The sequence below is a fragment of the Notechis scutatus genome, chromosome 1 (genome assembly GCF_049901735.1).
Source record: "Notechis scutatus isolate UNSWTSFEM ecotype Mainland chromosome 1, rNotScu1.2, whole genome shotgun sequence".
Classification (NCBI taxonomy): Eukaryota; Metazoa; Chordata; class Lepidosauria; order Squamata; family Elapidae; genus Notechis; species Notechis scutatus.
In genome coordinates, this window is record NC_142009.1 from 77,831,579 (window position 1) to 77,848,577 (window position 16,999).

General features: G+C 39.1%; 3 protein-coding genes across 8 annotated transcripts in view; 2 read left to right on the forward strand and 1 right to left on the reverse strand.

Moving 5' to 3' along the window:
* UNC93A (unc-93 homolog A) overlaps nt 1-8,079 on the forward strand; it is a 36,154-nt gene extending 28,075 nt beyond the window's left edge. Inside the window, exons 10-11 of the mRNA XM_087969017.1 lie at nt 2,625-2,662; nt 6,432-8,079. The gene's annotated coding sequence lies outside the window, so the exon portion shown is untranslated. The remainder of the gene's footprint in view (nt 1-2,624; nt 2,663-6,431) is intronic.
* The window catches only part of TTLL2 (tubulin tyrosine ligase like 2), a 10,045-nt gene extending 1,557 nt beyond the window's left edge, over nt 1-8,488 (forward strand). Inside the window, exons 1-3 of one of the 3 annotated variants that reach the window (XM_026675293.2) lie at nt 1-1,384; nt 2,625-2,662; nt 6,432-8,488. The exon at nt 1-1,384 is cut by the window's left edge and continues 197 nt beyond it. In XM_026675293.2, the coding sequence (XP_026531078.2) occupies nt 1,305-1,384; nt 2,625-2,662; nt 6,432-8,080 (1,767 nt within the window). In that variant the 5' untranslated portion in view covers nt 1-1,304 and the 3' untranslated portion in view covers nt 8,081-8,488. The remainder of the gene's footprint in view (nt 1,385-2,624; nt 2,663-6,431) is intronic. The other 2 variants (XM_087968997.1, XM_087969005.1) reach the window with 2 other exon arrangements.
* The window catches only part of LOC113417082 (uncharacterized), a 44,465-nt gene continuing 35,945 nt past the window's right edge, over nt 8,480-16,999 (reverse strand). For all 4 annotated transcript variants that reach the window (XM_087968961.1, XM_087968970.1, XM_087968979.1 and 1 more), the window contains exons 17-19: nt 16,154-16,238; nt 14,406-14,526; nt 8,480-11,420 (exon numbers count right to left, since the gene is read on the reverse strand). In XM_087968961.1, coding sequence (XP_087825087.1) covers nt 11,240-11,420; nt 14,406-14,526; nt 16,154-16,238 — 387 coding nt within the window. In that variant the 3' untranslated portion in view covers nt 8,480-11,239. The remainder of the gene's footprint in view (nt 11,421-14,405; nt 14,527-16,153; nt 16,239-16,999) is intronic.

Consider the following 16,999-nt stretch of genomic DNA (forward strand, 5'->3'; position numbering starts at 1 on the left):
TGTCAAGTTTGAGGACCCCTGTTCTAGGCGCATAATGGCTGCAAATATCTCTGCTCCAAGCTAACTCTTATTTCCACTCTTATTAAGAAAACTTAATGGATGAACTTTGCATGGGTCTAGTAAGAACAAGAGCTGACAAAGTCATTGGTCATCTAATTTCTCTCTGATTCTGCTTGAGACAGGGAAGTAAATACGCTAAAGAAAAGAAAGAATAGGTGAAGGTTTTCATGCCAATGGCAACATTTGCTTGTGTTCGTAAGATCTGTTTCACATTGCCAGGCAACGGTTTGAATCTTTATGACTTATTTGTTCCATGAAAGACCAAGGTAAGAAGCAGCTATTAATGCTTATTTTGATAGCTTCTGAATTTTCACCTGAACCTTAAAAAGTCAACCAAAGTAGAGATTTAAATTTAAATGATGCCTTCTCCCTGAGTCAAGGCTGGACAGATGGGTTGTGCTGAAGACCATGAGGTAACTTTTACTAGAAAGTCTTCCAATCCAAGATCAAGAAGCTATGAAGTTATCCATGCATAGGGAGTTCTTGAACAACAAACTGTGCTATATGTATATCAGGAAAGGTTAAATAAATATAACAAAGGAATTAAAACTGCAGCTTACCTTCAAGTTTACAGCTAATAAATAACTGTTTCAAATGCTAGACATCACAACATCAAAGATTCTGCATTACAGTATAGCAATAGCACTTAGACTTAGATGCCTCTTTATGGTGCTTCACAGCGCTATCTAAGCAGTTTATAGAGTCAGCATATTGCCCCAACAATCTGGGTCGTCATTTTACCGACCTAGAAGGATGGAAGGATGGTCAGGATTGAGGGAACTGAACTCTTGGCAAGGTGAGCAGAGTTAGCCTGCAATACTGCATTCTAACTGCTGTGCCAGCATGGCTATTACTTAAGTATAGCTGCTTAATTAAATGCAAAGAGAACCACAAGCAAAACAAACATGCAACAGATATTTTCATTTCATCTTTTTCAATTTTTGTTCATATCTCTGTGGGAATCAAGTATGACATAGTGTTTGTTGACCACTCTACCCAAGTATATGTCAGAAACAGATAATGGAGATTTGGCAATCATCCAGTGTGTGATATTGGAATATCACTGAATATTCTGTTGAGGAGAACAAAAGAACAAGGAAACAGAATGTTGGAATGGGCAACCTGAACTACATCATGAGTTTCTATGGTGATTGGAAACTTGTAAACAATACCTTCAAATGGTGGATTTTCCTCAAAAGGTGGGCAATTAGAATGGAAGAAAGAAAGCTTCAAATTGGCATGAGATGGTCAAGATGACACTCTGGGAAAAGGAAGATTCCAGCCATGGAAAAGATAACATTTGCACAGCTACAGAGGAAATATGGTTTGCAATGTTTTTTTTACAGATATTTGTCTCCTAGCTAAAATGCTGATATTTAGCCATCCAATAATTTCTTAGAAAATGGAGATGATGATGAGGATGAGGATGATGATGATGGAGAGGGAGAGGGAGAGAGAGGGAGATGGAGAGAAAGAGAGATGATACGATAGATAGATAGATAGATAGATAGATAGATAGATAGATAGATAGATAGATAGATAGATAGATAATGGATAAGGAAGATCTGGTTATCATTAAGATGTCCAATTCTTATAGAATAAATGTAGAACTATTTCTTAAAACTATGTTGTTGATGGTGATGGTAAAGTCTTTCCAATTCATCAGAGAAATATAACTTAATATGCTTCTTTTCCCTGCAGTGAGATTGATTTCACTACAGAAACTATCAGGTGAAAAAGAGTTTAAGGGTGAAAGTTTCACAGGATGAAGAAAAATGTTCTAATAGGGATCAATAAAGAAGTCAGCAGCCCTATAATGAAATGGTCATTTCATCTCCTGCTGTCAATAAAAGAGATTATGGCATCACTTGAGTAAAAGACAGTATTTTTCCCCCAAGGAATTTACTATCTAAATTTAGATGGAGAAGATGAGGAAAGGGCAAAGCAAAATAAGGCTTAATTAATACAAGTGAAACAATTAATGATCAGCATAGAGGATTTTGTAACCACGTTGTCAGAACTACCAATTGTGATGTGGGAAATTCAGAACAGAAATGTAAGAAATATGAATGCCAAACTCTGCTTACTGGCCCCAGTGAGATTTTTAAAAAAATCACCATCTCCTAAGCAAGTAAAAACATACCAGATTGATCTAGTAACCTCAAATGGAATTAAGTGAATTCCAAAGAGTGGAATAATTGCTAACTAATTTCTATTCTCTCTTGAATTGCTATGTTATTTATGAACTTTCATAAATGTTATAATGATTTTTGTACTATTGTTGTTCAAGGAGTTAGGAGTTGAAAACTATTTAATGGCACATAATCAGTCAATTAATTATTGCTGTTAATAAAGTTGTTTTTGTTTTTTACGATTTGTTGTTTGCTACCTTCAGAGCAGAGATACTGTATAATATCTCTACTATACATCTCTACTAGATATAAAGCTCTTTCAGTCCCCATAAGGTGCTGGGTCATTCCCATTTATTAGGCTTATCTGAATATTTTGCACATTTTTTCCTATCAGATATTGACAGATAATCATTTACTTTTACATATTTACAGTACTGAAAATCCTGCTGAACCAAGAAGCCCAAGGAAAGGTACTTTTGATTTCTTTAGTTTTAACATTTCATTCATGCCAAACAAATCTGACACAAATACACATAACAAACAAGTTATGCCTGTAGACAGTTTTGTATCTAGTGTAGATGGACAAGTTGCCCTCAGTTAACAACAGTCATTGAGATCAGCAAATCTGTGGTTAAGCAGCATGGTCATAAAGTGTGAAGTCACTGCAACTTCAGTTGTGGTTCTTAGGTGAATCTCATGAGTGGTGAGGCAAAATGTCATGTGGCTGCCATTGGCAAATTCTTGCTTGTCTTCCCCAATCATTTTGCAGTTGGAAGCGAGTAGTGAAAAGTCACAAATGGTTATTGCTTGACTGCAGGACACTGCAAATTTTGTAATGGTTGTGGTGCTGCTGCTGCAACTTCAAGGCCTGGCCATAAGTCTCCTCATTTATCATGGTTGTAACTTCAAATGGTTGCTAAAGGAATAGTGATCAAGCAAGGACTACCTATAGAGTAGCAAGAAAACTGGCCTAGATACTACACATATAAATGGATTACTTATAGTTGAGAGGAGTCATCATGCACTAACGTAGCTCTGGCAGATATGAATGAAAGATATCAGCAAGCCTGCTGACAAGTTATCCAAAAGTTCCAATTGTAGGCTTACATAGGAATTCTTAGAAATATGAACTCAGTTGAACATACACGTGATGTGAGTAAATATGCAAGGATCAGTTGCAAGCACTTTAAACCAGGAGGATTCCAAGAGCAAATGTAAAAGCTGGTAGAGATGTTTGTTTTCCTGTTGGATAACCTACAGTAGGCTGCTGCACATGCTCTGACAACCAGGCATATACTACTGGAATAGTTTAATAATGGAATATTTATTGTTTCACTGTGTAATGCTGGTGTACCCTTAGAGCAAGGGTGTCAAACTCGATTTGATTGAGGGCCACTTCAAGGTTTGACCTCGGGGGGGCCAGGGTGGAAGTGGCCAGGGTGGGTGTGGCCGACTCAACATCAATTATGTGTGGGGTGCCAGTGGTGGCCCGAGCAGAAGCACCGTGGGCCGGTCATTTGCTGTTTCCAGAGTGGCCTCGTAGGTCAGACCTAAGCACCGCATGGGCCAGATCCAGCCCATGGGCCTTGAGTTTGACATCCGTGCCTTAGAGCAAATTTTACAATTCGGATAATATTACTGGATGTAACAGTTATGATTCAAATTACAGTTTAAATCAAGGTTAGATTACAGCAATAGATAGAAATAAATCTTCCCTATCTTGTTGTAATCTTCCTTTCTAGTTGTATTGGGCTTCCATAATTAGCAGACGCTCAACTTGACCTGACAAGAAAACTACTAAAGTATTAGATAGATTAGCATCTTTAAGTCAGCCAAGATAAAACCACTTTATCCAGCTTGTTGCTTTCTGTCAAAGGAAGAAGCCACATCCTCTGGAGTTTAAATTCTGGACTTCTTCTTCCTGCCTTTCACTTGTCTTTGCATTTGCTACCAAAAGGGAATTGGTGTGCTTATTGACATGTTCAACAATCATGCCCAGGCAAACTTTAGTTTTCAATGTAGTTGACCCCAAATTCCAGTAAGTATGGCTGGGAATTATGGACATGGAGCCAAACTAACTAACAAACTAGCTAACTAGAGCATACGAAACTTTTGCTAGACCAACACTCAAATACAGCTCTTCAGTCTGGAATTCGCACTGTATATCAGACATTAATACAATTGAGCGAGTATTTCACGAGAAGAGTACGACACTCCTCGCTTGCAACAGAATACCCTATATCACCAAGCTTGAGATTTGGGACTTGGTCAACCTTGAACTACGCCACCTACGGTTAGACTTAAGCGTAGCACACAAAATTATCTGCTACAATATCTTACCAATCATTGACTACTTCAACTTCAACCACAACAATACAAGAGCACACAACAGATACAAACTCAATGTTAACTGCTCCAAACTTGATTGCAGGAAATACGACTTCAGCAACAGGGTGATCCATGCCTGGAATGCACTACCTGATTCCGTTGTTACATCCTCAAACCCCCACTCCTTTAACCTCAAACTATCCACTATTGACCTCACCCCATTCCTAAGAGGTCTGTAAGGGGCGTGCATAAGTGCACAATTGTGCCTACTGTCCCTGTCCTTTTGACCCCATTTATTTGTATCTATTTCCTGTATTCTTACTTATGTTTATACTTATACCTGTTATCTTGTAAGCGATTGACAAATCAAATCAAATAAATAAATAAATAAATAAAATATTTGTAGGACACAAGGCTGGGATTATGACAAAAAATATTGATTTAATGAACTAGTCAATAGGAACCATTATTCGAAATACGGAAATAGTATTTAGTTAAGAAAAGTGTTATCTGAACAATAGTATAGGTACAAATAGTCCTCACTTAATGAGCAACTGTTTAGCAACTATCTTAAATTACAAGAACATTGAAAAAGTAACTTTACCACAGGCCCTCACACTTACAGTGGTGTCATGATTTCATGATCTGGCTTCCTACAAACAGAGTCAATGGAGAAGCTGGCAATAAAATCAAAATTGCGGTCATGTGATGTCTCATTTAAGAAACAGGTTGCTTAGCAATGGAATTGTCAGTCCCAATTGTGATCATTAAGCAAGGACTACCTGTACATTAATCTGAAGCACGGTATTACAAACTTGATGAAAATAAGTAGAGCTTATGATTCCAGTTCTCAAATCAAAAGTTACTGTTCTTATTCATGGTTGCTGGTCATGATAGGTATATGATGCTTAACAGGATTAGGAGCAATAGGCCTCTTAAAACTAGCCCCCATTAACAGAATGGCCCTAATGAATACATGTCCTGTCCAGGCATTTGGCTGACTATATTGAATGCTGACTATTAGAATGTTGGACAAGATATTCCTTTGGTTTCAATTAATAGAGCTCTTACATTGTAACAACAGTAAGATATTTGTAAAACAGTAAAAAAAATCAGAGTTAAGAACAAAATGTGAACTTATATATTTGTTCTGGTTTCAGAGCCCTTATTCCCAGAGAAGATTTGTCAAATTGTTTCCTATATGTTCCCTTAATGTTAAAGATACAGCTTGTTTTTATACTATCTGGATTGAAAGAACTTGTCCTGAGATTAATTTATAGAGCGTGTAATTTTTTTTATTTTTTTTTTGTAGCCTAAAACAGAGGCTCCAAAAAACTTGGCAATTTTCAAGATTTGTGGACTTTTAATTCTCAGCCAGCTGAGGAACTCTGGGGGTTGAAGTCCACAAGTCTTAAAAGTTGCCAAGATGGCAGACCCCTGGCTTAGAAAAGATGAGCTAGCAATACCCTGTTTCTCCAACAATACGGCCTCCCCCAATAGGAAGTCACAGCATGTTTTTTAGGCATGAAATGAAATTAAGCCCCTCCCCCCAAATTAAGGCCTATATTAAAACATACGAAATGGGGGGAATGATGGGGGGGCTTGCCATTAGGAAGTACTTTTGTTGCACACCCAGATATGGTGCTGCCTGCGTTGACCCCAATACAAAGTGCCCCACCAACGCCGAGGTCAACATCCAAGCTGTCGCCGCCCGCCCGCCCGAAGATGCAAGGGGGGAGAATTAAGTCACCCCCGAAAAGATGACCTAGCCATTTTTTCGGGACTCAAAAAAAAAAAATAAGACCCGGCCTTATTATATGAGAAACACGGTAGATAGCAATAGCATTTCTTTTGTGATCTCATCATTCAAATCAATTGAATGAATTGTTTCTGCCCCTATTAATTTTTTAGGAAGTAAGAGTTCCACAGCAGCAAAACAAGTTGAGCCTAGAGGCAACACCAGGCCACTAGTCTTCCGGCTCCAGGCTAGTGTACCTTCACTAGTTCGTGAAATTTTATTGGAACGTGGTTGGATTGAATACAATGAGCATGAGCAAGATAATGAAGACTGGAACTTGTACTGGAAGAATTGCCCTTTCCCGATGACAGAACACCAGAGCATCAAACCATGGCAGAGACTCAATCACTATCCAGAAACCATCAGAATCACTCGGAAAGATTATTTGGCAAGACACCTGAAACGCATGAAGGGAATTTATGGAACCACCCTGTATGAGTTCAGTCCAGTGGCTTTCATCATGCCCAATGACTATATAAAATTTATAACAGAGTACTCCAAGGAGAGGCAAATACCAGGCAAAAAGTTGAGTTACTGGATCTGCAAGCCAGTTGATAGGTCTCGCGGGAGAGGCATCCTCATTTTTCAAGACATTAAGGATTTTGTTTATGACTGCATGGTAATTGTGCAAAAGTATATCAGTAACCCTTTGCTTATTTCTGGATACAAATGGGATCTCCGTATTTATGTTTGCGTTACAAGCTTTTACCCCCTTACAATTTATATATACGAAGAAGGACTGGTGAGGTTTGCAACAGAGAAGTTTGACCTTAGATCCCTTGACAACATTTACGCTCACTTGACAAACTCAAGCATCAACAAGTTTGGACCATCGTATAGGAAGGACAAAGATGTCATTGGCTCTGGGTGCAAATGGACTTTTAGCAGATTTCGGGCCTATTTACGAAGCTGCCATGTTGATGACCTGCTCCTATGGAAAAGGATCAACCATATAGTCATTCTAACTTTGTTGGCCATCAGCACTTCAGTACCATTTACTTCCAACTGCTTTGAGCTCTTCGGGTTTGACATTTTGGTCGATGAGAAAATGAAACCCTGGCTTCTAGAAGTAAACCACAGCCCAGGCCTACGTTTAGACTGTGCCAGTGATGTCGTCGTCAAAAGGAAGCTGCTCCATGACATTGTTGACTTGCTGAACTATAAGGAAGCTGATACTTTAAGAAAAAGCAGAGGGACCAATCGGAGGATCTCGTGCTTCAGCCGATCGCAATATATGCTGACAACCGAGTCAGAGGTCCCACTGGATTTCCTGGCTTGTGGGAAAGGAATCAAATCAGCAACAACTTCCCCTTCTCCATCGTGTTTGCAGATCACTAAAAGAACAGCCACCTATGGCAGAACAGCTAGTGCATACCCTCGGAAAACGTTGACTTCACAATTACGTGAAAAGATGCACATGCCCCAAACGCCTATCCAATCGAAGCCATTATCCAAAAGCAGACAGGTGTTAAGAACTAGTCATTCGCTATGTGAGTCTGTGCAGTCCACACATTGGTTTAACTCCCTAGAGTTCTATACCCACAAGCCAACTATTCCTCTTTATTTTCTCTCAGATAAAGATAGACGGCCATTCCCCCGTGTAGGTGACTTTATCCTTATATTTCCTTTCAATGATGCAGCACTTGAAGCGTCTAAGAATGGAATGAATGTCAAAAGTGTAATACAGGAAATCCATAAATTAATGAATAGAGAATTACAACCAGAACCTCAAAAATTAAATAAAGCCTTAGTTAACCAGTAGACAAGTGGTTTGAGCTATTTTATACTCTTTTGTTGAAAGAGCTTGAAAGCTGATGACAAAAATATAATGTGTGCCATTCCTATACTAGATTTCCTCAATGTGGTGCCCATCAGATGTGCCAGACCAAGACCTATATTTCTCAAACAATAAAATAACTAGAATTCAACATATCTAGCAGGACAGAAATTTTGAAGTCTCTCCTATACACTTTTCTTCCCTTTTTTTCCTTTTGAAACAAGTCTCTTCTCAATATATGTGCAAATGTTGGGAAATTTGCAACGATCTCCTTCAAAATATTATTACACTTATACAAATAATGGGAACGAAAGAAATAAAATATTAACCAGTTTGTTCAGATTAAGGCATTTGAATCAGTAAACAGTATAAACAAGTAATGTATTGGTTGTACTAACATATTGTTTTATTTTTAAAAAGACTTTTGGCCACATTCAATTTTCATTCAAGTTTAGCATCAAAATTACAAACAGAAGGTCAAACAATCTGTTTCCCATGAACTTGTCAAAAATACAGAAGTCTTTTCTGTGGTCTAACATAGACATACTCATCCTGTCACTGAAGGACCCACACAGGATCCAAACACAAGATATGACACCAGGTGAGCTTTCTATTCACAAGATGTGACACCCGGTGAGCCTTCCCAAACTCAGCACCCTCTATATGAGTTGGTCTACAAACCATCGATTCTTAGCCATGCAAACAGTGATAATACACATTATACTCCAACACTTCTAAAAATCACCAACTTGGAAAAAGATGTATACCAGGGAAATGAACAAATAAAAAGATAGTTGAGTGACAGGGAGAATCAGGGACAGAACCAGAAGTGGTATTCAGCAGGTTCTGACCAGTTCTGGAGAACCGGTAGCGGAAATTTTTGGTAATTTGGAATACCACCTCTGACCGGCCCTGCCCCCATCTATTCTCTGCCTCCCGAGTCCCAGCTGATAGGCTGGGTCTTCTTTTGTTGCCCTGCACAGGAGAACGGAGCTAGAAAGCAAGTTAGTGGGGTGGGGAGGGAATGGGGATTTTACCGTATCCTTCCCCTGCCACGCCCACTAAGCCACACCCACCAAGCCATGCCACTCCCACCAAGCCATGCCCACAGAACCAGTAGTAAAATTTGAATCCCACCACTGGACAGAACTCCTGAAATTTATACATCTTAGTACCTGAATTTCTTCACACAGTTGAAAAAATACTATGGATATGCACCCCTCAAGAGTGAAACCTATCTGGATGCAGATGTTTATCCAGATTTCATTTCACTGAAGCACTTATGGCATTTCTGTAACATAAGATTTATTTTCACACACGGCACTTACAAGCTGAGTATGAAATGAACATTCATAACATTAAAACTTCACTGATTCCTATTTACTTGTAGATTTCTAGGAAGCTCCATTGTACTACATAATTTCCTGAATAGAACTGCCAACTCAGCTCCTCCCTTTTGGAAAGAGGGGAGGGTAAAAACTATAGATAGACCTTGATGTGTGACAACACTAGGACAGAATTACCATTGCTAGGCAAGGCAGTTGGTAAGTGCTGTTGGGCCTGCTTATACTTTTTTTTTTTTTGCCATGATTAAATAAATCCCTGTAAGCGTTAAGTTAACCATGAAATTATTAGGTGAGTTCAACTTCCCCCATTGACTTCGCTCATCAGAAACTGGCTAGGAAGGTTGCAAAGGCAATTGAAAGACCCAGGGATGCTACAAGCACCCACGTTTTGATCACATGACTGTGGGGATCCTATGAGTGTCTCATAAGTGGAAGGACGGGTTGTAACTCACTTTTTTTTAGTGCCTCTCATCTTTGAACGATAGCTAAACAAATGGTTGTAAGTCAAGGAAGACTTTTACCTTCCTGTTGCATGCAAACAGCTTTTTCATTCAGCAACTACTTGATTGGCATGTGTAGCCATTTCTACTTAACTACTAGCCCTTCTGGCTCCAGAAATATCTATTCTTATTGCTGCCTATTCACAAGTTTTAAGAGGCATTGCCCCAGCCTTCCTGACTGAAAGATATATTTTCTGGCCTGGTTGCACATAACAATATAGTATGAATTTTATCTTGATCTCATTGCGATTTGTAAATCACTGTTTATGGCTTGGCATGTTGTGAGAATCTAGTCAGTTATGACCAACTCAACAAACCCTGGCTTAACAAATAATGGCTTGGCTAGTCACAGAAAACTCAAAACTCAGATCCTGGGGAGGTAACCCTGATCTGATTGGAACTGGTGATATTTTAGAAAAATAGTTTTCGTTAAAAATGCCACATACAAAAGGCTACAGATGAGTACAAGAATTCAAACTTGCACGATAAAAACTATGATGATCCATACCAGAGTGGGGCAAATGGCAAAAGGTTTACAACACCTTTACCCAAAATGCTACAGCTTATGTATTTCCATCAGACCTCGGGATACAGCTATGTGTGATTATGTTAGTGTATCTGTGTCATAATTCTGACATCACTACAATATGCTCCACATGCTAGAGGTAGTTGTGCCTGATTATTTAGAATATACCATTTTTTTTTCTTTTAATGACCCTGTAATCCTTTGCATTGGGATGGAGTTGGGGTGACTGACTGAAGCTGAGCATTTACAGATAGATGCCCTTCCTGACCCCTCTGCAGAGTTAGCAGCAGATTCATTGCGCCATAGATAGAAATATCTACCTCTACCTAAGATCGAACTCACAGCTTCCAGATTGTGAGGCGAGAGCTCCACCTCTAGGCCACCATGCCATTCCATTTAGAATATACCATATTACTTGTATGGTTTCAGAATTATAGTGGTTCTTGATTCTTCCTCACAACTACTCACTGCTCAAACAAAAACTAATAGGGTATCTCTGCAGACTTTTGCTATAATTTCAGAATTCAAAGAAGTGGAAGGGATTCCTTTCCACTTCAGGCAGATGGGAATAACCATTTTTTTCACCGCTTTTTCAAAAATAAATTCATATTAAACATCACTATCAGTTTTTTTTAAAATGCTGATTATGTCACTGTTTACATTAATTTGTATTCTATTTGTATTGCCTACAATTTGGACTTTAACATTGGCAGAAGGCTTTCAGAAAAACTGCAAACAGCAGGGTTGTAAGGCCACCATTTAGGGGAATGAGTCATTCATCTAGAATAAGTGCTTCCTTGTCGTTCTCCATTTGGATCTGTTTGGCAACGTTCTTGGTTTCCCACTGGCCATATACAGTCTTTATAGTACCATCAGGGTATTCTCTTCTTTTTGACCCAGCAGTTTGGATCTCCTTTTGGCCATTACGAAAGTGGATGGTTTTATCTCCATTTCTGTAAAAGAAATAAAAAAAATATGTCTGGCTTAAAAGTCCAAAGACAAGGAATTCCTGACTCCAGGAATAAGCATCTTTTATAAGTTTAGTAAGGCGGCCAATAAGCCAGATGGGTATCAGACAAGGATACTTTATTTAACAGAGATTAACCAGAAAATCCTTGGAAAAAATGTGACAGAAATGATGCACAGGTTCTGCCTAGCCTGAAAGTCAAGAATAGCTTATACATGTAGTCTCAATTTATGACCGGTCCTTAGGGACCATTTGAAGTTACATCAGACCCGTCCCCAAAACAACTTACGACACCGTTTCAAAATTCTGACATCATCTCCCTGAGATCACATGACTGCATTTTATATCTCATTATACAGTTCCGTCAAGTCAAAGTGACCTACTGAAGATTTTACACATATCTCTGCCAAAGGTTTGACATTTTCATATTCAGCCAGAAATTTGACATTTTCACAGAACACAAACAATCTTGTTTTTATATTATGATTATATAATATTAGAATTAGAATTAGAATTAGAAGAATTAGAAGAACTTTATTGTCATTGTACAAGTACAACGAAATTGTGGATGCACCCCAGCAACTGTTCGCAATACAATAAAACCAAAGCACTTAAAAATGAAGATAAGAAAAATAGAGTACCCACATCTCCATTTGCAATTTGAGAGTACAATATCTACAAATATACACAAAATATACATCCAACACTGACTGTAACGCTTAGCCGAGTATAATACACAAGAGATGGATTGTACTGTAATATGTTATTATACATCTGAATGGGGTATTGAGATTTCACATCTTTTCACATCTTAATAAGGTAGTGACTTTGTGTTTATTTGCGGTTCGGATAGCCCTATTTGTTAGTCTAGTGGTGTGGGATTTTATTGACCTAAAACGCCGTCCAGAAGGTAGCAGGTCAAAAAGATAATTGCCAGGGTGTGAGGGGTCTTCTATAATGGCCTTGATTCTGCTTTGGCAGTGGGACCTGGCTAAGTCTTCCAGGGAGGGCAGAGAGCAACCAATGATCTTTTGAGCTGTGTTTATCACCCTCTGTACAGTTTTCCTGTCCTCAACTGTGAAGCCTGCATACCACACACCCAGACAGTATGTCAGAGTGCTCTCCACAGAGGCTTTATAGAAAGCCAGCAACAGCTTCTTATCCAGATTGTTCTTCCTGAGAACCCGCAGGAAGTGCAGCCGCTGCTGAGCCTTCTTCACAATGGCCTTGGTATTAGGGGACCAGGAGATATCACCTGAAATATGGAGGCCAAGGAATCTGATTGTAGGGACAGTTTCCACTCGTTCTCCGTTAATGATGAGTGAGGCGTGGTCCTGTCCATGTTTCCTGAAGTCCATAATCAGTTCTTTGGTTTTATGGACATTCAGTGACAGATTGTTCTGTGAACACCAGATAGACAGGATCTCTACTTCTGCCCTATATGCCGTCTCATCCTCTCCGGAGATTAGACCAATCACAGTTGTATCGTCTGCAAACTTTATGATGGTGTTTGTTGCATGGCTTGGTGAGCAGTCAAAGGTGTACATATAGCAGGGGGCTCAAGACACAACCCTGGGGGGAACCAGTACTGAGTGTAATAGTGGAAGAAAGGTGGGGGCCAAGTCTAACAGACTGTGGTCTGTTTGTCAAAAAGTTCTTAATCCAGGAGCACGTAGGGGTGGGGACCTGCCGATTATACAGTTTGGTTACTAGTATATCTGGGATGATAGTGTTAAACACAGAGCTGTAGTCCACAAAGAGCATCCTCACATAGCTCTGTTCTCCAGATGACTCAGCACTCTATGAAGTATGATGGCCACAGCATCCTCTGTAGATTGGTTTGCTCTATAAGCAAACTGATGTTGATCAAAGGAGGGCGGGAGGCAGTCTCTGATGTGCTGTGAAACTAGTCACTCAAAAACTTTCATAATGGAGCTTGTTAATGCTATGGGCCTATAGCCATTGAGTGTTTATATTTCTTTTTTTGGGAACGGGGATGATGGTTGCAGCCTTCAGGCATTGTGATATGATGGCATGTTTCACAGATACATTGAACAGCTCTGTAAGTATTTCTGCCAACTGGTCAGCACATGCTTTAACTACTGCACCAGGAATGCCATCAGGCCCAGCAGCTTTCCTGGGATTTACTGCTCTCAGTGTTTTCTCACCTCATGCACCTGAAGAGAAAGAGGTGCAGCATCGTGATCCTCGTGAGGCACTATATCCAGGTTCTTGGTGGTCTCAAAGCGTGTGAAAAAGCTGTTTAGCTCCTCTGCCAGAGTGCTACTGCTCTCGCTGTTCGTTGGGCCCTGGCCTTTATAGTTGGTCGGGGCCTGTATCCCCTTCCACATCTGCCGTGGGTCACTTTCAGTAAAGTGGCCCTCGACCTTCCTCCTATACATCTCCTTAACATGTTTGATGCCCCTTCCAGTAATATTGCCCTTGGTCATTAATAGGATAAATATGGTGTTTTTCATTTTCACAGGTATAATCCTTAATATGTAATTTTTACATATCACAGGCACTCAGCAACCAGCCTGCATTTACAAGCCAATTGCAGAGCCCTGTGATCGCATGGCTGTGATTTACAACATTTTTGCCAGGAACCAGCATTTACTTCCAATTTCCAGCACACACAAAAAATGTCCCATAACCAACAATGGATTTTCTTACCAGTGTCCACATTCATTTCTTAACCACTACAAAAGAAGTCATAAAATTGGTTATGTGGTGACCCGCTTTATGACTGTCACTATTTACACTGCAATTGAGGGAGGCTCAGTTACGGTCATAAGTTGAGGACTATCTATACTTTGGTCTTGTCAGGATTCACAAATCTTGCAGCAGAAAAAGCTCCTGAAGATCTGCTCTGTTTTAACAGTTCCTGACAAAGAAACTGATACGTTGACTTAAGTCAATACCATGGTCTTCTGTGTCCAGTCTGTGTCCAGTAATCTCTGTAATTACTTACTTTTCTATTTTAACCATTGTGCCATCTGGGAAAATGGTTTCCTCAAAACCTCCACCATAGCGACGTTTCACTGTCTGGTTCGGAAAGATGATCTCTTCAGTACCATCAGGATGATACTTTTCTGTTAACAAGGGCATCAATTCAAAATTCCTGGTAAACCAAATTGCCTGTAGTCTCCCAGCATTAATGTATGATGAATAAAATACAGATAGTCATTATATATTGTGATCTAACAGCAGCAAGCTACAACAGATTTCCCATGCAGGAATGGTGGCCCATTTGAATTCTAAACCTGCTGAGGCCTCAGCTCCCTAATTAAGGGAAGATAGTTTACATATATTGTTTTCCAAATAGAAAACAGATGAGTCGAATATGTACAAAAAAAAATCAATGTTGTAATATCGTAGCAAGCTATTATACATAATGCATGTAACCATGTAAAATGCAATTCTCCACTCAGGGAAAAAAAACAACCTAATATTATTTCACAATCACACTTTTTAAATTGTTCCTTCCAAGTGTAAGGCTACTACACAAGCTTGCCTAACTATTAACATCAGATATCAAGATAAGTTCCCTCTATTAAATCAAGAAAGGTTCAAGAAGGATATTATATCTTACTTTGCAATTATGACAATATGCATAAATAATTCACTTCATACAAAAGAAACAATCTGCCACCTCAGAAATGCCAGTTTCTGCCTTTTTTTACTTTCCTATAAAATAACCTGCAGAAAATCAGTATGTATGTGTGTGTGTATATATGTGTGTTGGGGGGTATACACACACACACACACACACACACACACACAAATAGATGAGGACTCCAATGCTGGAGGTTTTCAAGAAGAGATTGGACAACCATTTGTCTGAAATGTTATAGGGTTTTCTGCTTGAGCAGGAAGTTGGATTAGAAGACCCTTCCAACTCTGCTATTTTGTTAGACATGTTTCTGTTTAAATATAATGGCTTGTAAATGTGCTTTCTTTTTCTGAAGACAATGAGAAATTTTCTACTGATTCTAATACTGCCAGCACGTCACTAAGGATGGATAATGCAAACTATAATTTATTCCAGACAGACCTGTCTACTCTGCAGTTGTGACAATGTGCATAAGTAAGCATTCATTTCAAACAAAAAAAACTATGTGCCACCTCAAAAATGTCAGTTTCTGCCATAATGTCATAATTTTACTTTCCTATAAGAACTTGCAGAAAGTATCTATCTGTCTGTCTGTCTGTCTATCTCTATATTTATAAGAAGTTTCTGTTTAAATAAAATTATAAACATTCAAAAATTTCCGCTGATTCTAATACAACTAGCATACCACTATGGATTGATAATACAACAAAATTTAATGTCTCCTGCTCCAGACAAATCTGGAGCTGTGGAGCTACTGTGAACCGCCCCAGAAATCTCTACTGAGGGGCAATAAGGAAGTTAACATATGAAAAATATGTTACCTCTATTAAGCTACTGTGTTTCATGATCTACACATGGTCTTCAGGATCTATTTTGGGGGCCATTTCATAAGGAGAGTGGTACAAAAGCATGTAACTTTTAATCAGAAGTTATACTGCTACCTCCATCAACTCTAAATGTGTTGAAGTATAGTTCCAATGGCCAAAGTAGTTTATGATCATGTAAGATGTAGCCCAACACATCTAATTAGGAAGAGTAGTCTATTATCTACCACCTAACATTGCTGAAGAAGTTGATTTAAAACTCAGTATGCCAACATCACATACCAATCTGATCATTCGGAAACTGCAGCACCTCCAAGCCATCTGGATAAATAGTCCTGCTTGTCTGGGCATCTGCATAGTAATAAATCTGAAAAAAAGAGGGAACAAATCTTGGTTGCTTACCATCTCTTCCCCTCAGATACCTTTTAAATAAAACTTTTGCTTTTATTTAATATCTTTGTGACAAAAGTAATAAATAAAAGCTATCTGCATTACTTGCATGGCTAGTTTCCAATGGTGTTGATTTCTTTCCATTGGGATGTCAAGATTGGGAATGGAAAGAAACCGCATTGAATCAGTAGCCCCTGAATACAACAGTGTGAGGGGTGCTCAGTGCTCTCTGAGCTAGCTTGTTTTCTTGCAGATGTTTCATTACCAAAACTGATGTTACCTAGTTTGGGTAATGAAACATCTGTAAGAAAACAAGCAAGCTCAAACAACACCAAGGACCCCTCATGTCAACCCTGAGCTACAAATATTCTCCTTTACATCAGTATGTTTAGGAAAGGGTGGGGGGGGAGGAAGAGAAGGAACCACTATGTTTTTCAATTCAAGTACTTTGTATACATATATGCAAACATAACATACAATATTAATACTGCCGCTGACCTCGGTATTCTTCAGCAACCTAATCAAAATGCAGCTGCTAAAAATATTTCTTTGTATATAATAACATCCCTCAAGAACATTTTTTTCCAATCTCAGGCCCTCCAGACTGTCTGCAGCTAGGGCTGATGTCTGCAATTCCATTTTTAAATGTATCTTCAGGCACTCTGGGAAGACTGAAGGGTTGTCCAGCAAAGATGGCCAGGAGGTTGAGTTGATGCTAGCAGGGGATGTCTGGATTGT